At 30.8% G+C, this 23,183-nt stretch overlaps 1 protein-coding gene across 3 annotated transcripts in view; it reads right to left on the minus strand.

Annotated features, from left to right (window-relative positions):
• LOC145249689 (zinc finger protein basonuclin-1-like) overlaps positions 1-23,183 on the minus strand; it is a 305,499-nt gene that overhangs the window by 106,219 nt on the left and 176,097 nt on the right. For 2 of the 3 annotated variants that reach the window (XM_080111489.1, XM_080111488.1), the window contains exon 1: positions 11,361-11,594. The exons of the other annotated variant lie outside the window; for it this stretch is intronic. In XM_080111489.1, coding sequence (XP_079967615.1) covers positions 11,361-11,564 — 204 coding nt within the window. In that variant the 5' untranslated portion in view covers positions 11,565-11,594. Of the gene's footprint in view, positions 1-11,360; positions 11,595-23,183 lie in introns of those variants that run through there. 3 annotated transcript variants of the gene reach the window in all.

Consider the following 23,183-nt stretch of genomic DNA (forward strand, 5'->3'; position numbering starts at 1 on the left):
ATAACAGAAGCAGTTCATGCCGTAGAGTGGCTCTGCTTGATATTGTGTTACACATATGCATACATGTGACATGTTTTTTATGACTTCACAGTGGATCGAAATAATGGGAAATCAAAAAGTGAAGGCGCATTTGTTTTTTACAAATGAATCGTCGCTTATCAAGGCCAAAAATTATGCAAGGTATTCGGCAACATAAGGGTGCTGACAAATCAATTTGTTTTGACCAATCGAATGTTGTCCCAGATCCAGCATGACCAAATCAATAAAACTCGGGTACACCCACCAGACATGTTAATATTTTTTTTCTTGTTGAACCTAAGATCAGTTACTTTATTTTTTTAACTAACGCGTGGTACATGCTATATATATATATATATATATATATATATATATATATATATATATATATATATATATATATATATATTTAACTGAAAAAATTGGAACTTGTTAAAGTATCGGAATGCGTATTGGAATCAAAAAACAATTGTGCCTTCTTTATGATGCCAAAAACGATTCTTTTAATTTGTTTGTATTAATGATTAAATGATAAATATTAATCAATTTTAAGCTATCATTAATTTAAAATTTTATATATCATTCTTTGGTCAAGATCAAAGTGTAGTATCTGTTCTTCAGATGCTGCACTTCCATTTCTTGTTCTCTTTCGGTGGAGGATCAGTCCTTCACAACTGAGACAATTTTTTATTTTTGTACCTTTTCTCCACGTTAAAAAACGACCCTGGTGTCTAACTCTGTCCCGTGGGGAGGCATAGTAAATAGGTACAAGTATATTTTTATGTTTGCGAAAGTATATTCGCTTATTATATAGGTTTTTACAATAATCTGCATATTCACTCTATATTTAGAAATTTAAAACGAATCAGAATCAGTAATTGTATAAGAATCGGAAATTTAAAAAAAGAATCTGGAAAACTATTAGAATCGTCCCATCACTAATATATATATATATATATATATATATATATATATATATACTTCTATTTCCATCAACATGAATACTAGCTTATTCTTTTTCTGCTACTCATCTCAACATTATAATGACTTTTCTTTTAGCTACAGCAATAAGACAATGACATCTGGAATAAGTAACATTGCTGGACTTTATTTGTTACAGAATACCTCATGATGTACACGCTATGAGTAAAGGAAAACAAAAATTATGTTTTGACAGATTTTATAAACATCAAGTTTGAGACTAAGCCAATCAGAGACAATTCAAATGGTGGTATGTTAACATATTCGTGATGAGTTCCATTCAACTAATTGTGTTAGCAGATGTAAATTGATGCAGAGAAGAGACGCTTTAATCTTTAAACAACATTGATTCCATGCCGATATGCTACTATAATAATATTGTTAATAAAATAATGTGATATAAAAATAATTCTAATCTAGAATCCATGTGGACAAACAGAAAGGAGATGGAATACAATACAGTTTATTATTTTTATACTACTTAGAATTGGTGCAACTGAAATACAATATTAAAGATTCTTATTGTAAATATTTAAGCAATGTAAGGGTAAATGTTAGCTATGCCACCCAAAAGGAGGACATGGCATTATTTGCAATAGACTAAGTCAACAATAATGACTCGGCCAATTAAGTCAGTTGTAAAAATCAGAGGACTGAAATTATTTGATGAAGGTTGACACGTTAGCTCATTAGATTTAATTGAAAATAAAAATGCCTGCATCCTTCTGAATAAAACGAGAAAAGGTTATGTTTGAGCATAACGGTTGTTGATTATGTAAAATAAATAGAAGAATTGATTTGAACAAAAAAAGACGGCAACTCAACTCTCTCAACAAAAAACGTTTTTTTGTTAAACAAATCAATGGCGACAAATGCTACATCACTGATCACTTTTGTGACTAATTTATCTATAAAAATTTTATAGTATATATAATATATATATATATATATATATATATATATATATATATATATATATATATATATACACACACACACTCATACGACGTAATCACGTTGACACACCGGTTCTCGTTAGATCACCAGTTAAGCAATGCTGAGTCTGGTCAGTACCAAATGGGTGACTAATTTGGGAACTCCAGACGCTGTATGTAGGAGACACTTCCCAGCAAGATCTACAAAAACCTAACGTCGTCATCTCCCCTAATGGGGATATGCATGCAACTGGGGACCGCTTGTAAATTTCATACTCCCTTTGGATGAAGCCGGTTAAACCCGCATAGGTTTAGTGCCGTTTCTTTATATATACTCATGTTATAGCATGGTACACGTATTCAGTAGATGTGTTCATTTGCATATATACACAGAATAGATCAATATATCTATATTGATGAAATAAAGTGTCATTCTGTGAGAATCTGTGTCACGTCATTATCATTTCATCAAAGTTAAGAACTAGCCACACAACAATGGGAAAATACCACAAAACTATCAAGAAATCTTTAAGCTGTAAACCTTTTGACCGAAAACAATAATTATCATAAAAATATTATTTCGCTGTAGATAACAAAAACATTACATGGATCCATTTTTAATGCATAAATGTGTTTTATTTTCTGCCATGTTATATTATTTTACCAATTTATTGTGCATTCACATGATTCCATTTACTTTTACTTTGATTACGCTCTTATGAAACGTTTACGGACGATTTATAAGGAAGAGCCATAAACCTGAACACAACCTCCAACCATTAGACATCAAGCGACTTGAATTGTAGTTGGATTGTTGTTTCTTTCAGAGGTGGCAAACCAGTTTGGATAGCATCTTATTCAAATAAAATATGATGCAGAACCTACCAGCGTTATCCATAAGGTTGGCTTACCAAAGTTACAACAGTTCAAAATCGTGTCAGCAACACACACCACCAAATGATATATGGAAGCAAACCATTTCGTACAGATAAATATTCTTTAGATGTACAGTTTCCAAATTAACATTATTCACACACGATTCTTAGCGATGATAGAACTTGGATATTTTTCTGTGAAAAGACTGAATTATTATTTTAAATAAATAAATGCTGAATTAGTTTTCAACATCAAGAGATCATTAACAATTAAAAAAATATATATTGAAAGCACGACATTTGTTAAGCATAAAGGTTATCCTAACGATATATCTATTATGTTGGTATGAACATGTGGGTCGTCCGTTGCCGTAAGTCTTAAATCGCAGGAAGTTTTGCTGGCCAAGGAAAACTTGGAAGCAAGTGATCAGATATGACCACGCAGAGTTGAATTTGGAGAGAGCTGAACTCTTGAATCGCAAGCAGTGGAGAGTGAACTTGTGTGATATGAGAAAACATCTGAACTCTGAACAGGTGCCTATTTACTATGCCTCCCCACGGGACAGAGTTAGACACCAGGGTTGTTTTTTAACGTGGAGAAAAGGTACAAAAATAAAAATTGTCTCAGTCGTGAAGGATTTCTCCTCCACCGAAAGAGAACAAGAAATAGAAGTGCAGCATCTGAAAAACAGATACTACACTTTGATCTTGTCTCGAAGGCCAAGAAGTGACGTTAAATAAATAGGAGAAAAGTAAAGGTTTAATTTCAGAAATTTGGTTAAAACTAATCACGAAATATATCGATTATCAATTCAGTATAACTTTGATTACAGTTTTGCCTTTGTATAAAAAGTCAACAATAAGATTCATCAATACATTAATGAGCACCCATGATAGCTATAAAACCAAAAGCATTTTACATGATCTAGTATACAATTTAAAGATAATATCAAACTAAATTTTATAAAATTAAGCGAAATAATTTATTTAAAAATATACACTTACAGTTGTCCAGGATGCAATGAAATCATTTTAATTTTTATTTGTTTGCACATAGAAAAAAAAATAGACTTTAATTGTTAGAGAAACATCTCTTTTTATATTCTCCAATTAAAAAATATCAGTTGTTCCCCTTGCTGATTACGATTTTTCGGTCATAATTGAAATATATTTTCATATTATCGGTTGTCTGAACAGGACCATATAAAGTTTTAAATAAACTGTAGCAAACTATGTTATAAAAAGCTAAGTGACTAACTATAGTTGAGGACAACCCGGAGCCCTCTTTTTTATAAGCTGCTCCACCAAAATGTTCCCAGGATTACTATACTTGCTCTTGAGCCTCCTTTTATAATTCTAAGTGAGCATCAATTACCATGTTTTTAAGTCTTTGATTCAGCCGAGGATTAAACCTTGATCTCCCATCCTATTACCAAATGGTTTCCCATTATACCAAATATACAGAACGAGTATGTTATTATAGCATCAATAACATGGTACAACAATAGCAAATGGAAATTGGCTAGTCAGAATCAAAGTTTGATATGTCAGCTTAAATACTATTTAGGTTCAACTTTCAAAATCTCACAAAATGACGGTATATGTTAGATTTGATTACGTTTAAATACTTGCTATTTTTAACGTAAACATTTGAAAGAATGAGCTAAGCGTTAACCCATAAACAATATTGAGGTAAATTTTTTGTTGCAAGTAAAATGATATTTTAAGGAAATGGCAAACGTCAAAAACAGAAGTGATATCTACGTGCAGATCGTATAAGCATCCATTGCAGACACTTTAAGAGCGAAAAGATGCTGGAAACAGAGCAGAAGATCCGATGTAGAGTAGAACTAAAGAAAAGGGGGAAAAAAACTGCATATGATGTAAGCAATTTGATAATTGTGTGTCACTCATATAATAATCGGCACCACATAGCACACGACAAGAAGATATTGCTTGACAAAAGACAATTTTCTGTGAAAGAATACACGTAGAATTGAAGAGGCCAAGAAATCAATGTTTCACAGCATGCCTAGATGAGTCATAAGAAGCGGTCACATTTGTCATTGCTGTGAAGTTCTCGCATAGAGAACCATTTCTTTGGGGATATTCTTTTTTCTTCTTTTCTGATTGTTATTATCTGTGGGACTGAACTGGATATTAGCCGTAATAGAGGATTTTTTCAGGGGATGTGGGGAGAGAGAGATAGAGAAAATAAAAGGAAGTTTTCCCCCTGCTCTTCATGACTTTCTTTCTCATATAACCTTAAGACACATTAGTCAACACAAGGGCATTCCGTATTGAGCAAGCTATGCTTAAAGAGAGTATCTTGCTAATCAAAGGAATTGCGCGCAATTGACAATTATTATTTGTCAACATTTTTTAAACGAATACATCTCAATGAAAGTGACTCTCTCTTCAAATATTCTTATTCAACTATACAAACATATCTAATATATAAACTTATTTAACTGAGGTTTTAAAAGTAAGACCTAAATAGTATTTAAGCTGACGAATCAAACTTTTATTTTGACAACTCATTTTCCATTTATTATTGTTATACCATGTTATTTCCAGTAGACTAGCATACTTCACTAAAATTTATTTAAGAAAACAATAAATCCAAAGTTTTCTAATTGTTACCTTAAAAGAAAAATCATCTAAGAAGAATAACTCCTATTCTTTTATGAAGAGTTATTGTTCTTTATCTGCTTTTGCTTTTTTTTTTCATTATTTTTTACTTATGTCTTCCGTCTTTTTTATTATATCAAAATATCCACAAAAGAAATTTGATCCTAACGGGTCCCAGGCAATGCTGAATCAATACAGTTAGTCTAATATAAAAATTATGTCACTTGTATTTTAAAAGTTGGACCTAAATAGCATTTAAGTTAATAAATCAAATTTTGTCCTTGGTTTTCTTTTAACATAGACATATTTACAAAACAAATTTTGAATCTAATTAACCTCAGGTAACACTGGATTGTACTACTAGTTAATAATATTGGTGTCTGTATATTGTATTACACTTTAAATCAGATTTGGTTCTAAAAGAATATGTGAACATATTAGTTCCGAATATTTAAATGCAAAAGTTCAAAAATAAATTTCTCTGTATAATAAAATCAATGTGTGCACACAGTGTGATGGTGTATGGAAATAAAACTTGGCTTGGAGATGTTTGTGTTGGATGGAGGGAAATGTATACGATGGATGTGTAGTATGGATCTTAAAAACATACATATATTTGAGCAAAGGAAGATTAAATCTGGATAGTATATGGAGGTGTATGTAGAACAGAAGAAAATGGGTAATAATTCTTGGGTTAGTAGGAGTAGAACAGCTGAGATAGCAAAGCCGGTTGACAGAGGAAGACTAAGGAACACATGGAAAATAAATGGTAAGGATAGATTTGAGAGGAAAAAGGATAAAATAAAGATCTGGCAGAGATGGGATAGTTTCTAAATCATTATATGTAGAACATGCGTTAAATTGATGATGATGACTATATAATAATAATAATAATAATAATAATAATAATAATAATAATAATAATAATAATTAGTTAACTTGGCCTTTTGGCGAATATCAAAGTGTAGTATCTGTTCTTCAGATGCGGCACTTCCATTTCTCGCTCTCTTTCAGTGGGGGAGAAATCCTTCACGACTGAGACAATTTTCATTTTTGTATCTTTTCTCCACGTTAAAAAACGACCCTGGTGTCTAACTCTGTCCTGTGGGGAGGCATTGTAAATAGGTATGATAATATAATAATGATAATAATAATCGATATAATAATGAAATGTGACTTATGAAAAGATTATCTTGACACATAGGATGGAGGATTGTTCTATCAAATACTGCATCCTAATGGCAATAATTATAAAGATCAAATATATGAAAAAACATATAAGCTGAAATATAAACAATTCAACTAGAGCTATTTTATACAAGATAAATTTATATTAAAATTGTTTTGAAAACATTTTTTTCTCCTGTAATGGATTTATATTATTGAAACATAAAAATAGTCCTTCATCATATATTGGATCATTACTCGTCCGACCTGGCAGTAATATCCCGGAAATTATTGAACTCATTCTGATATTGGACTGCCCAGGTTGTATGATATCCTTTTCCTATGACTTTTAAGCACCATTTAAATAAGTTTTAAATAACATTTTCAATATATGTGCTGAAAAGCAAAATACTTGTTTATTCACAGCTGAACATTTTTCTAATTGCATTTCATTTCCTCTGATGATATGAGCCATTATTGAAAATCCATCGATTAAGGAAATAAATATAATTTTTCTCCATATATTCCTTGTTTCAAACAATAAATTCTTAACTTGAATATATTTGTATATATTTTAATCTACAGAATTTAACTTTAATCATTAAACTTATATGTTACTCTATTTTTTATATTTTTATATTTACCTTTTTTGGCTAGGAACGTCCTGAAAGTATTACTTCAATGTAATATCTGACAGACAATTCACTTGATTTCTAATCTGTGACTTATCTCATTTACATATATCTATGTATATATATATATATATATATATACATATACATATATATATATATATATATATATATATATATATATATATATATATATATATATATATATATTGCATTTTTGTATGATTGTGGCCGTTCTCCTTTTCTGAAGAAAAGCATTTAGCTTCGAAATCTATGACTTTGACATTTCTTTTTTCTTAATTTTCTCCTTTACTTTTCTTTATAGTTAAGATGATATAATAGTTATATCTAACTTTTATTCCTCATCTTTCATTTAATATATTTGTTTGCCCCTCTTAATAGTGTTGAGCTTCTTATCTTGATACGTTTTGCTTTGTTAAAGATGTATTCTTTGATAAAATAATCATACAAGGTTTTCATGATTGTAAGTTGATTTTAAATATAGAACATTTTTAAAATTTCCCAGAAAGTCGTTAAACGCCATCTATATATAATGGAAATATTTTAAATTTATTTTTAAAGGATATAAAAAATAAATTAAAAATATCTGCATCGTTTTGATGGCTCACAATAGTTTATATGCTTTAAAGAACTTTTTCATTTTTCATTATTTCATAGAAAATTAAACTGAATAAAAAACTGAAAAATAAACCTTTGCAGAGTGTATTGCATATTAATATAAATGTTTTAAGCAACTGACACAGTTTTTATGGAAAAGATAGACTGACAATATCAAATTATATGATTACAAAATATACATTTTCTTAAATATTGTTTCTAATGGGAATTACTGTTGCATGCATACAAGCTTTCAAGAAATATAGTATAATTTGGTTAAATATACGAATAAATTATATTAAATTATATTAAATATTATAACATAAAATGATATTATTTGAAGCCATTGAAAATGAACAAAATACAGAATAGGCTCCAAATCTCATCAGCAATTTTATATAAGATGAAAAATTGTGACATTAAATTAAATAATTCTAATATTAATACTAGTCAAATTAAAAATATTTTTATAACATGACGATTAATCAGTCAATTAGTTTTGTCAGTAAAAATTAAAAAAGCAGAAATCAGTTCAAATAAAAACAACAATGTTATTAATAGCATAATAAGCATTGGAAAAAAATGAGAAAGCATTGCAAATGAGCGATACGTGAAATAGAAAGAATTGTGAAGGTCATTAGGCATAAATTAACAAATATTACAATGTTACAATGACAGAAAAGGTGTCAGAATAGCGTTAAGTATAATTGTGTACGAGGGTCGTTCCAAAAGTAAAGCCTCCTATATTTTTACTCAAAAAGTTGAAGACCTATGAAGACGGGAATGGTACCATTAAAACGAACGACCTTTTGTGCTCCATAACTTATTTTTCTACATAGTTAACATCATTCTCTATGCACTTTTGATAGGAATTCAATGACGCATCTCTGCTTCTGACGCACGTCCATGACAGAGATTGCTTTCTTAATCTCACACTGTCAATGTTTGTAACAAAAAGGGGAAACTTTCAGCTCATGAATGCATAAGTTTAGTCACCATAACAATGCAGTTTGTAATCCTCTCTGATCCATTCGGGTAGAATAAAAAATAGGGATTGTATTAAGGATTTTTTATAACTTATTCCGTACGAAGAACCACCATTGTATACATAGTCCCCTATTTTGAAAAAAAAAATATATACAGGTTGTCAATATTTATATTGTTTCTAAAACTATTTGATAATTATTTCCCCTTTCCTTCTATCACCTTCCTCCAGCTCTACTTTTTGTAGTCTCTTTTTATCTATATCTGTCACACAAACCGGAGACACAACTGAAAACAAAACCGTTTATCAAGGTCAATGCTGCTTTTCTCGTGTACATTTTTCTTTACAAGAAATCCAACGGTAATATAAATTTTATAATCGAGAATTGTACAATAATATTGTGAACGAATGGGAAAAAGATATGAGGTGGTGGTAGGTGGAATGGAATAAGTTATATATAATATGTCAACCACAATCAAGTTAACAAATTTCCCAACTTTACAATCACAGATAAAATGTCCGCATAACATAAAGTGTATGAATGATCTCTTATAACCTTTTCTGTAGACATGAAATGCATCAAACTGTTGAACGCAATGTCATACAGAAGTAATATTTCGCCTTTGATAAAGTATAAACGAGGTCTATATCAGTTTTATATAAGATGAACCAGAAGCAAATCTTAATAAGTGTTATGTGCCAAAAGGTAGAAATACAGAGAGCAATTTCTCATTACTTATTACTTAGACAATGACAGAAGTAGAAAGTTGTGTTTTTTATGATTGGTCTCAAATACAAATTATTTATTGTTCCTGTCAACATCCGGGTTGCAAATCATCACATTTGAATTCGTGCAAGAAGGGGAGAGAACCACTAGCAACAAGTTTTTGCATTCCTTTTTTTATTAATTTTGAATTAAATTTGTTTTCCTTAATATTATTAACAGATGATTTCATTAAGTGTACAGCATCAATATAATTTATGAATGGCTTTATATGGGGCATAATATAGACACAATGTTCCATTTGAAAATTCAAATATTTCAGATTCTCATTGAATTCGATCCATAATGATTAGAAATCAATTAAGTGAGGGTCTCTGGATTTTAATATCTTCTTAAGGCTTAAATTATCTTTGTGAGCCTTAAATTAAAAATTTTTCTAGAATCAAAATAATGTAATGAATTTGGATTAAAATTAGAATAAGGATTCTAGACATAAGATTTAATATCATTATACCTTAATTTTAATGCCCGTAAGCAGACATTAAAAGTGATGTAGAACTGTTCTATTTGAGGAATTCATTTTATCAGTCCTGGGACGGGTATTCTAATTATTATATAATTAGATCAACTTTAAAAAAAAAAAAAAAAGAAATACTTTGAAAGAAAATCAAACGATGACTAATAAAGATAAAAAAAATATTTATAAATATTAATTTTTAACCAATCAAATTTAATCTCAAATATTTGAACTGATTTCAAAACTTCTTGTGTATTTCAGTAAAAAGCTTCAAAATATATCATGCATCTTATCGTTTTTTTAAATTTTTCTTTATTAAAAATATCTTAAAGAAACCAAATCCAACAATCCTTTGATAATAAATTAGTCAATAATAATTCAAGCATTAATTTACAAGACAAAATAAGGAAATGAATCTAAAAGTTTTCTTGCTACGGCTAAAATACTATGAAAATTCAATACAACAAAACCAGAATACAAAATCACTTGCAATTTTGGTCAGAAAAATATGGTAATTAATGCAAGGCAAAAGTATTTTGCATGTATTAACTATACAAAAAAGTTGCAAACTTAGAAAAAAAAAATGAGTCTGTGAAAATTTACTAATCTACAAAATAATATAATAACAAGTATCATAACCTTAATAATGGTAAAAGTGTTTGCTAATGGTCTGAGAGATTAGAGTTCAATCCTTGCTCGAGTCATACCAAAGACTCAAAAATGTTGTTTTCTTATTAAACACTGGGCCAACAGTAACGCTCTCTCCAACACTTTGATGTAGTTACTCCTTAAAAAGGAGCCTTCGAGTCACCTTCGACTATATTTGACTATTTTATTTTAATTAATTTCAATTAATTTAAAACTTTATTCATGCTGTGTTTTCATTTGTTTGTGTGTATACAAAGAAATCTAATGCAATAACTTTAAACACCGATAAATATGATATCAGTTCAAACTATATGCTGATAGAATAGTGGTCATCTGTGACATCATAGACTGTTACCGATGACCAGTATCCTATCGATAATGTTATTAGTGCTGTCTACGGTGGTATTCATCAATATGGCCATCTCACATAACGTAAGGGACATATGAACTAATGAAAATAACTGTAAAAAAAAGAACACTAACGTTTAAGTTTTAATTGAATAACAAACAATGTATGATGCTGCCAGATTATTATATTAAATAAAATAAATCTTATTAATTGTTGTGATTAAATAATCAAGAAAGAAATGATAAAGCCAAAAGCAGTTAAGGACTAAATGGAAACTGACCTGGAGGATATATCCACGAGCATAATCTTCATAGGACCATCCAAATCCGTGCAGCACCTGGAGCACTTCTTCATGCTGCAGGACACTAAAGAGTCGATCCAATAAGATCTTGAGGCGGATAGGTGTTGCCTGTGCACCATATAGCATTAAGCTGGCAATGTCAAACACAATGTTTGGTTGAACTATTTCTACCTGCATACCCATATTGAATATATGTTGATATCCAAGTTTGTCCAATGCTGTAATGATAAAAGAAAAGAAAATTAAGCATACATTTCAAGATTTTAGATACTAACAAATAAGCTTAATTCATGACAGAATCACAAATATATCTAAGTTTCACCCTATGCCTTCACCCCATGAGGCATTCACAGCAAACACTCGACTGGCTACAATCACTATCAGTAGTTTCCCTAACTCTCTATCCGTGCCTAAAACTAAACGAAAATTCCATGAACAGTACTTTTCCCTGTCCCAGAACTGATCATCTGTGGAACACAATATCATGGAACTGCTCTCCAGTCGACTATAATATGGGCGTTTTCAAGTCATAACCCAAAATAAATCAACTCATCCAATTTTCACCATCACTGATCATCATGATGTTGTATCACCTGACACCTATTAACCCATATCCCCGTGTGGCCTCTGTACCTTGATAAGCAGTGGCTCTATGGTATTAAAAAAAGATGTGTGACTGACAGGTAGGAGAGATACAAATCACTAGATCATATGGTAGATGGACTGGAGGAACGTCTGACATTTGACTCAACTCTGAACAATAGACTCCAAACGATAAGAGGCTTAATGAACAGGTACTAGAGGAAGAAGTGGAGAGCCCACTCGAGACAGTGACATCACCACCAACAATAATAAAAGCAAGAGAGGAGATCCAAGTGAAAGAACTCCAGAAGAATCAAGACCAGAGCCAATAATTGCAATTTAACCAACCAGATCAAAAGAGAGAGGCACTAAATATCGAGAACGCTCAGACTATGCAATAATATTTCAACGACTAGGTATAGAAATAAAAATAATAACAACTAAAAATAGTTTCGAGAGACAATGGATACCCTTTGGACAGGCGTTTGTGTATGCGTCTATAGTGAAACAAGGATTGCATAATGAAAAACTGCATCTTTTGTCTAGTGGCAAGAAGCAATAACCCCGAATAAGCTGAGAGAAGATATTTACTTATTTATATATATGTATATAAATATACATTGATCTTTATTATGAGAGGAGGAGGAGGAGGAGGAGGAGGAGGAGGAGAACGACGACGACAACAGCAACAGCGGCAACAACAACAACAACAACAACAACAACAACAACAACAGAAAAACGAAATTTTAAGACAAGAGTATAAAAACACTATCTTTAATATCTAGTAATAAATAGGGTGATAAGTAATACGATTGTGCACCTAAAAACAAGAATAAGTTTAAGGCTCCAAAGGTTTATACTAGAATTATCTGTAAGAACCCATGGGGTAACGGATAAAGTACTAAGAAAAATTCAGTTGTAAGTAACCCATTTCTCGAAGTTGAAGGTTCAATCCTCAATATAAAGTGATACAAAGAATACAATTGCGAATTATTTAAGATTTCTACCTGGCCATAAATGATGGAAGAGAAGGATTTTGTTTAAAATTCCATGCAGATTCCCGAGTTCAATAGAAAGATTCCTGAGTTCAATAAGAGACACCTGAAGAAGGTCAAAGGTTACATCGGCCGAAACGTTGTTAGAATAACACTCAAGATGAGAATAGTAGCCGAATAATACAAATCATCCAAAAAAAACAACATTATTTTGATTAGAAGGCAAAAAAAATGATCTATCGTTTCTTTATTAAAAGACAAAAGATGATAATTTGTTTGGCCAAATTTGATATGTGTAATAAGTTAACGACACTAAATAACCAATAAGAGTAACAATTTAATAGACAAGTTTGCTACAAACAGTAATTTATTACTTTTCCTTTCTCAAAACATATAAGAGTGTGGAGATATTAGGACCTTCAGTTGACAGACAATACCACTGATTGGACTTAATTAATGTATCTTAATTAGCCCATATTCATTGAAAAATCAACTTCATGGAGTATTGCGCACTTTGTTAAACTTGTTTGTTTTTCTCCTTTTTTATTTAGTTTTTGCTTTTTTTTTATTCCCACCTCCCCCGAAACGAAATTATTGTTAAAAGACCAATCAGACAATCTTTTACATGGCGACACAATGAGCGCGATTGTTTTTTTGGTGAAATGATTTTTAATACAATATTTATTGGGGAAAATAAAACAAAACAGAAATGAATAAATAAAATGTGCAATACAACATTTTTCTGTTATGAAATCATCTAAAAAAAATCTATCTCTCCAATAACCATCATCTATTTGTCAACTAACATAAAAAGAGGTGATTACGAGAATTGCAAAAGAATAAATAGAAAAGAAAAAAAAGTGTTAATGAGAATTGTAAGAAAAATAAAATAGAAACGAATATAGGTGGCTACGAGAATTGAAACAATAACAGAATAGAAACGAATAAAGGTGGTTACAAGAATTGCAAGAATAATTTAATAGAAATAAAGAAGTGATTACAAGAACTGCAATAATAATAAATAGAAAAGAAAAAAGGTGATTACAGGAACAGCAAAAAAGAAAGAAAGAAAGAAAAAATGGAATAGAAAAGAAAAAAAAGATGGTTACGAGAATTGCAAGAATAACGGAATAGAAAAACAGAGGTTAATGTGATATCAACTTTACTTTAAACTCGTATAGATTTTTGAGTTCGACAAAAGTTCTTAAGTTTAAAAAGAGGCACCTCAAGATGGTCGTTGATTACATCTGTCAAAACATTGTAAAAATAACAACCAAGATTGGAATAGTAGTCTGAATAATCGAAATAATACTGATTATCTACATGTTGGGTATTAGATGAATTATTTTTCACAGATCTAGTTAGAACCAGTCGGGGATATGTCCTTAATCAGTCCAACAGTGACTTTGTTGTTGTCAGGCTGAGGAAAGATGTTACTCATTCTAGGAGGTCCATACTCCCAGACTTTACCTTCACTCTAAGAAAGAGTTTGTTGCAAATTGTTTAAGGTATCAGGAAATGCCGGTAGATCTGCTCAGACATTTTTTGTAGGCCAGAATTCATTGGCTTTTCAAAACCCCACCTGACCTTTGTCTAACTTCATGCAGAGGATGTAAATAAATATACAACATAATCAGCCTATTATTCTGTTCTGATATGCCCACCCCTCCATCCATGGCAAGTTCACAAAGCATTATTTGGAACTGCTTAATTTCAAGTTATTGATTTTATCTTTGCACATCAATATTCTTGGAACTGTTCTGACAGAATTAAATGGATACTAACTTCCTTTCTCTATTCACTCTACTCTTGCAAATGTGAATGGCCGACTAAAAGATTCATCCAATCTTCATGTGTGCATAATTATTGAAACGTTTCGAACTTCTGATTAGTTTGTTTTCCTTCCATGTTGCAAGGTATTCTTCCTAACCAATCGCTAGGTCACGTAAAAGTGACGTTTCCATGTTTCTAATATTGTCAGTAGGCATAAACATTCGTTTCACTTCACACGTCTTGTCGAAAAACGGTTTTTCTGACATGGAAAATGTTTCACAGCTAAAATGGTTGAGCAGTAATTAAAATACTTTCTTTTTTTCATTGTTTAACAGAATTTTTAAGAAATTGTTTTGAATACAAACGCAAGATTACATGTGATGAAGAGCCAACTGTTTTATCCCCCCCCCCCCCATGATGAACACAAAAATTTTCTATGCTTCAAGTTGTTTATATCTGCAAATATTTATTCATGGTGTTTTTTTTTTGTAGAGGAAAATTGTTATTTTTGCTTTTTGACTTTGCAGAACATGACTAAGGAAAAATCAAAAGAAAAAGAAATAAAATCAATAATAATATCAATGTTTGGTGCATTTTGGGTTAGGAAACCAGTATCTTCAGACAGTCTGGTCTGATAGCACCAATAGTTTATTAATTAAGCTTAGAATTATCAATATGAAAATAATAAGGGAATACAGATGACATCCTCCCATGATGCAAACTATTATTATCTTTAAAAGAGTTCTTTAACATTTAATACATAAATTTTCTAGCTACTATCAATGTGTAAATATCATAACACGAATAACAGAATCTACGGGTCTTCAAGTTGGGTGGCGGTTTAGAGGTTGCTTTCTATATATCAAACTTGAAAGATATTTTGTCATACCAGCATTTCATTACTCAAGATTGACTCAACTAATTATGGCAAGCTTGCTGTTAACATAAAACTTAGAATCCACAAATCCATTTGGCAAAATCTAATATCAACAAGTTTTAAATTGTTTGGTTTGGTTTGGGTTTTTTTTTTAAAGAAAAATTATTTTTACTTTTGACTTTGCAGAACATGATTGAGTTTTGCAAAACGAAAGAGAGAAAAAACAATAACATCAATGTTTGCCGCATTTTCATTCAGGAAGCTAATATGTTCAGAAAGAATCAAGTGTTTATTAATTAAACTAGCAATTATCAATATAAAAGAATACATGTTTTATATGCAATGATAACAACAAAAAAAACAACATTTGTTTGTTTTACAAAGTTTAAATAACGTTTTTTAGGACTTTTACTTGGCAAGCTGAAAAAGGTCTAATTCAATAGACAACACAAAGAAAATGCCTATGATAAAAAAAATCTAAACTATATGAAAGTAAGTGGGGGAAAAAGAATGGAACAGAGATTGCTCTCTCAAATATTTACTGATAAAAGTTGAATTCATCTGCAGGGTACTAAGCTGGCCTAACAAACTGTGCACAAGTCATTTATGCTATTCTTATTTATTTATTCATTATATATATATATATATATATATATATATATATATATATATATATATATATATATATATATATATAAAATAGAAATAAAAAAAGGAAATACAGTTTAGTTCAAGCAGAAAAGAAAGGAAATAGTTGGGACCATTATAGAATGAAAATTGGAGTCTATCTTAGAGGAGGGCAGTCGGAGAGGCATTGGGTGAAATTAGGGAAGGTACCAGCTATGGATATACCTGTCACTGTGATGGAGTAATCAAAATAAGAGCATATTTTTCCCCCTTTTTCCACTCCCTGGGGAGTAATAGAAAACAGAATGTAAAATCTGTAGCACCAGCAATGAGCCACTTCTTGGGGACATGTAAATAATGAGGATGCACTAGAGACATTAGTGTAAAAAAGTCTGGCTTTGTAGAATTGGAACCATCATGACCGCCACCATCTCCTCCCCACTCGACCCACACATGCATGGAGAGGTAGAAAGGTAGAAAGGTGATGGGTCTTGATTGCTGCTGCCTATGTTTGGAGCCTCACAGACAAACACTGTAGTTTTAATGCTGTGGTTGGCAAATAAGTCATTAACTAGAGAATTGCCACCAAATCTGCTTGAAGCAGTATTTTGCCCATCAAATGATAATGTTAGTAAAGCGGGAATATAGGGGGGAGTAAAAGTGTGTGCGAGGGAGGGGAGGGGGAGAAGTGTCGGAAGAAGCTCCAGCATCCAATTATTAGCCAGTTTGTGGAGAACCCTTTCATAGATGCCATTTCTTTAGAATGAGAACAGTCTTGTGGCGACAGGATTGAGAAGCATGATTAAACATAAAACGAAGAATGTTTGCTAGCTTACACCTTTTTCTCGGCAGACATTTGAGCCGACTGAACAAGAGTTCAGAACTAAATTTGCTTTATTAAGTATACACATACACATTTATATACCGAATATTGTTTTAATGATCTGTATAAAAAAATATCATCATCACCACTAACACTACCACTAGAGGGATGTCAGAGGCTAAGAAATTAACGATACGGGCTGACAACCTGGATTTGCCAAATTCGAATCCAGTTTGTTACATATAAACACTTTTACTTAGGGATGCTGGCAACCTTCACGTGTTCTTTCCCATAAGATGCCGATGTCTTCGTAGAAATAATTCTAATTAAAAAAGATATTAAGAAAACGAATGTCAACAACAATTATCTGATTTCATAGGAACAACAACAACACCATCCAAAACATAATCTGCTACCCCCTTACAAAAAAAAAAAAAAAAAAAAAAAAAAAAACGTGATGACAGCAGCATTTGTTGTTCCTATTTACAATGCCTCCCCACGGGACAGAGTTAGACACCAGGGTCGTTTTTATAACGTGGAGAAAAGGAACAAAAAATTAAAATTGTTTCAGTCGTGAAGGATTTCTCCTCTACTGAGAGAGAACGAGAAATTGAAGTTCAGCATTTAGTCAAATTATTAATCATAGTCTAACTTTGAACAGATTAAATTTTGAGATATCTAGGTTAAACAACAAAGTTACAGAAAAAGGTCAAAGTCACAGTTTTTTGGCAATAACTTTTGTTCTATTCGCTACTTGGCCCATACTGTAGACAATGGAGTCCTGTATCATATATGATCTTGATCTTGAAATGTTTGCTTTAGATGGAATTTTGAAGGAATTTCCTTTTCCAAATTTTACATATGAATATAGATTAGATAACAGTAATCCTGATCATATAAAACAAATTCAACCAAATAAAAGCAAAAACAATTCAATGAATTTTTGGGTGCTTATGCACTTATGTTACCGTGCTACTTTTTAAATAGTATTTTCAAGTTAAAGTCAAGGATCGATAAAGTTACATCATGCTTCTTTTTTCACGTTTCTGAATCAAGTTATTTCATAACAAATAGACGAGTATTAGAACAAGTGTTCTGTTGATGAGTGATTTGTGAGCAGGATAATCTTTTGGTCAATAAGGAAACATTTCGGAGTTAAATGGAAAATGTTTATTCAGATACACAACTCATGTGACATGTGAAAGTAGTTTTGCATTGTGATTTGCCATTTTGAGGTAATTATAGAAAACAATTAATGGAAAGGATATTATGAAAATATCGATAAGGTTCTAAGAAATATAGTAAGAGAAAAGAAGAGAGAAGAAGATAGGGTGAGAGAAGAAAGGTAGCAAGGAAGAGAGGCGGTAAAGAGAAAGAGAGATGGAGTTAGAGAAAGAAAGAGAAGGAAAGGTGATAAAGTGTAGAAAGGGGGTAGAAAGGAAGAAATAGAATGTAGACAGGGTAAAATAGAGCAAAAGGAGATTATGTAAGGAGAGAAAAGATATGTGAGGATATATATATATATATATATATAAGTTATAAAAATATATATGGCAATTAAGCTACACAGAATATTTCGCATTGCATCCACGTTAGGATTCGTCAGGCTTATGCAAAGAGTTGTTTGCCATATATATTTTTATAACTTACTACCTAGCTCTACCTATGTATTTAGCACTGTTGAAGTAAATACTTAAAGTTTAAGCATAAAATTATACTTTCGTACATTAATTTGTGTGATTAAATGAAGTAGTCATTATATATATATATATATATATATATATATATATATATATATATACATACAGGGTGACCCCCCCCAAAAAACGGCCCCGCGTACACTTTATTAATTACAGTTGGGGACCGTTTTTTCACCCTGTATATATATATATATATATATATATATATATATATATATATATTGTAGGTATTTAATTATTATAGTAAAAACATAATTGTATATATATATATATATATATATATATATATATATATATATATATATTGTAGGTATTTAATTATTATAGTAAAAACATAATTGTATATATATATATATATATATATATATATATATATATATATATATATATAGAGAGAGAGAGAGAGAGAGAGAGAGAGAGAGAGAGAGAAAGAAAGAGCGAGGAGATTAATGTAATTATTTCTAAGATACAGGTTCAATCCTGTGCTCATAAAAAGGATATAGATAATTTGTATATTTTCTTAATTATGAAAATTATCTACAGATTATTTTGAAAAATAAAATGATGTACAAAATTAAATAATAGCTGATATTGATATTTGACACCAACATATGAGAAATATGGAATTTATTTATTTAGCCTAATTGAGGATCATCAATTACTCTAATCAATATTCACATTTTTAATTTAAAGGAAGAGAAAACAAACAAAAAAATAAACAAGTAAAATGGTATATACAGGGTGTCCTAAAAAGATGTATACACACTTTAAATAATTTTAAACCAGATGTTTGTTTTTCTTTGCAGATTAAACTCATCGATCTTAATGATGGCAGCAAGGCTAATCTTTGAAGAAAAAATCATTCTAAAATGCTACTAGAAGCATGAAAACGCTGTTAAAGTGCAAAGACAGTTTAGGAGTATGCATACATCTTTTTGAGACATCCTGTATATATATATATATATATATATATATATATATATATATATATATATATATATATATATATATATATATATATATATATATATATAACTACTTCATTTACTCACATAAATTTAATATACGAAAGTATAGATTTATGCGTAAACTTTAAGTATTTACTTCAAAAGTGCTCAATACGTAGGTAGAGCTAGTTGTGGTTGCTTCTTGTTTAAAAAACACCATATAAAAACAACACTAGCGAATAAATACTGGGAACTCAAAGAAAGCGGACATTCGCCGGTAGTCGAATGGAAAATAATGAGACAAGCTACCACGTGCAGACATTTAGACGACCCATGTAAATTATGCCTCCATGAAAAATTTGCTATCCTGTACTTTAAAGAACCTCAAAATCTATTAAACTGTAGACGAGAAATAGCAAACAACTGTGTTCACAAAATAAAACTTACTCTAGGATAGCGATACAAAATAGCCTTAAAACTAACAATAACAATAGAAAACAAACAAATAAATAAATTAAATAAACATGAATACACATAAACGATCACACATATATGTATATATATATATATATATATGTATATATATATATGTGCATGTATGTGTGTACACATAGGTATATTTATATATATAAAAAAAAAAAAGGAAGGAAAAGATCTACCTTAAACCACTAACCTAGTTCTAAAACAGATCCTTTGTTCGATAAAATGCATGCCCATTGGCTGATAGGAGGGGGCGCGGTGGATACTAGAAAGCTGATTGACTAACTAGAAATCCTCAACATATATAATAACAAGAAGCAACCACAAAATTCGTGCATAAGCCTGACGAATCCTATAGTGGATGAAACGCAGAATATTCAGTGTAGCTTAATCGCCATATATATTTTATAAATTATTATATATATATATATATATATATATATATATATATATATACCTAGCATTTCATAGAATCCAACATATAAAGTTATCTTGTAAATTTTACAAAGTTAAATCCAAATAGCATTTAAACTGACAAAGCAAACTTTAGTTCTGACTAGCCTGTTTTCATTGGTAATCTCTGTACCATGTTATTAGTAATATAATAACGTTATTTGCTGCAATATATTTAAAAATATTACTTAGTCTATATGAAACATTCTTAAATAATTATCTGAAAGTAAAAAATCATTTTAACTTGTAGAATATAATAGAAGTGTTTAGGTTAAGTTTTAAAATGTGGAAACATGAAAATTAAAAACTAAAATGACTTCATTGTGTCTGGGGCAAAGCCGTATGGGATAGCTATTACAAAATGATAATAAAATTCAGTTATTTCATTAGATAGACCTCAAAATTGTCCTTATAAATGCGTTCTTTTTTCATTATTTCTGAATTCATGCTGTTTATTCTTACCGGATAATTTCTTTTTATTGGATTATGTCATTGACTCTTCAACTATTAGAACACCATGTAATAGCGAATTAGATTTTATTTGTTTTCTTTTCAATAAACATGCATAATACTCAAAGATAAAATTAAAAAATATTTATTTAATTGGTTATAAAGATTCTAAGATCTATTTTATTTTATAGCTATAGTATTACCTCTTGAGAGAAAAAAGTTGTTGTTGTTATTATTATTATTATTATTGTTGTTGTTGTTGGTGGTGGTGGTGGTGGTATTATTGCTATTATTATTGTTGTTATTATTGTTGTTATTTTTGTTGTTATTATTATTATTATTATTGTTGTTGTTGTTATTATTATTATTATTGTTGTTGTTTTTGTTGTTGTTGTTGTTATTATGATTATTGTTGTTGGTATTATTATTGTTGTTGTTATTATTATTATTATTATTGTTGTTATTATTATTATTATTGTTGTTAGCTTTATTATTATTGTTATTGTTATTATGTTATTATCATTGTTGTTGTTGTTGGTATTATTATTATTATTATTATTATTATTGTTGTTGGTATTATTATTATTGTTGTTATTATTATTATAGTTGTTATTATTATTATTATTATTATTGTTACTATTATTATTATTATTATTATTATTATTGTTGTTGTTGTGATTGTTGTTGGTATTATTATTATTAAGGATATAAGTATTTAGGAGTGCTAGAGGGTGTAGGCATCATGAACAGAGAAATTAAAGAAAAAGTCAGGAAGGAGTATCTTAGAAGAGTGAAACTAATTGCAAAGTCGAACCTGTATGGAGGAAATCTAATGAAAGCAGTAAATGCATGGGTAGTCAGTGTTTTGAGATACAGTGCGGGAATTTTAGAATGGTCTGACAAGGATTTGCATGCCATGGATATCAAAACAAGAAAAGTTTTAGCAATGTTTGGTATATGCCACCTTCGAATTAACATAGCAAGGTTGTATCAAAAGAGGAAAGATGGTGAGAGAGGATTGAAAAGTGTAAAAGATTGTGTTAGAACCGAGGAGATGTCGTTGAAAGAGCATATGGTTAGAAGTGGGGAGTAGATGCTTAAGGTTGTGGCCAATGAAGTGGAGGTATGTGAGACCAAGGCTGATTATGTGAAACGTATGGATAGAGAAAGGGCAGAGGAACTGGCTAGGAAGAAAATGCATGGAAGGTTCTTCCAGGATATAGCAGAAGTGGCTGATGAAAGATCATGGCAATGGCTTAGAGCTGGGTATCTGGCTAATAGTACTGAAGCTTTTGTTTGTGCAGCACAGGAACATTAGGAACACGATTGTTCAAAAAAGTGGTTCTAGGAGAAGAAATTGCTGCAGAATGCCGGATTTGTGGTAAGACCTCAGAGTCAATTTCGCACCTTGCAGCAGGGTGTAGTGGACTGGCCCAAAGAGAGTACCGCAAAAGACATGATCGCATGGGACTCCGGATATATTGGGAGGTGTGTAGGAGGGTTGAAGTGAAGTGTGCTGGAAAATGGTTTGAGGAGGTGCCTAATGAAGTGAGAACAAGTGAGGATGGCAAGGTAGAGTTATGGTGGGACAAAAGTGTCATAACGACCAAGCAATTGGAACATAATCGTCCGGATTTGGTCGTCATTGACAAGGTTTCAAAAAACTGGCAGATTGTAGACTTCTCAGTACCCTGGTATAGGAATGTGAGAGAGAAGGAGAACGAGAAGTGGAGCAATTATGCTCCATTGGCCTTGGAGATAAGGCATATACACGGGGTTAAAACACAAATAATCCTGGTCGTAGTTGATACACTAGGAGTAGTATCAAGTCGTCTGGAAGGACAATTGAAAAAACTACAAATCCCCGATGTTTTAGGTGGCCTTCAAACCTCTGCAATTATAGGTACCACCAACATCCTTAGGAAAACCCTTGATCTTTGAAGCTCCTGGTTTGAAGCCGGGATTAAGGGAAGTCCTCTGGAAATGAATCCCATCCCTTTCCAGAGAGACGTTCATAAACGAAATCAGAATTATTATTATTGTTGTTGTTATTATTATTATTATTATTATTGTTGTTGTTGGTATTATTATTATT

The sequence above is a fragment of the Euprymna scolopes genome, chromosome 28 (assembly GCF_053919585.1).
Source record: "Euprymna scolopes isolate OS-2025 chromosome 28, ASM5391958v1, whole genome shotgun sequence".
Classification (NCBI taxonomy): Eukaryota; Metazoa; Mollusca; class Cephalopoda; order Sepiida; family Sepiolidae; genus Euprymna; species Euprymna scolopes.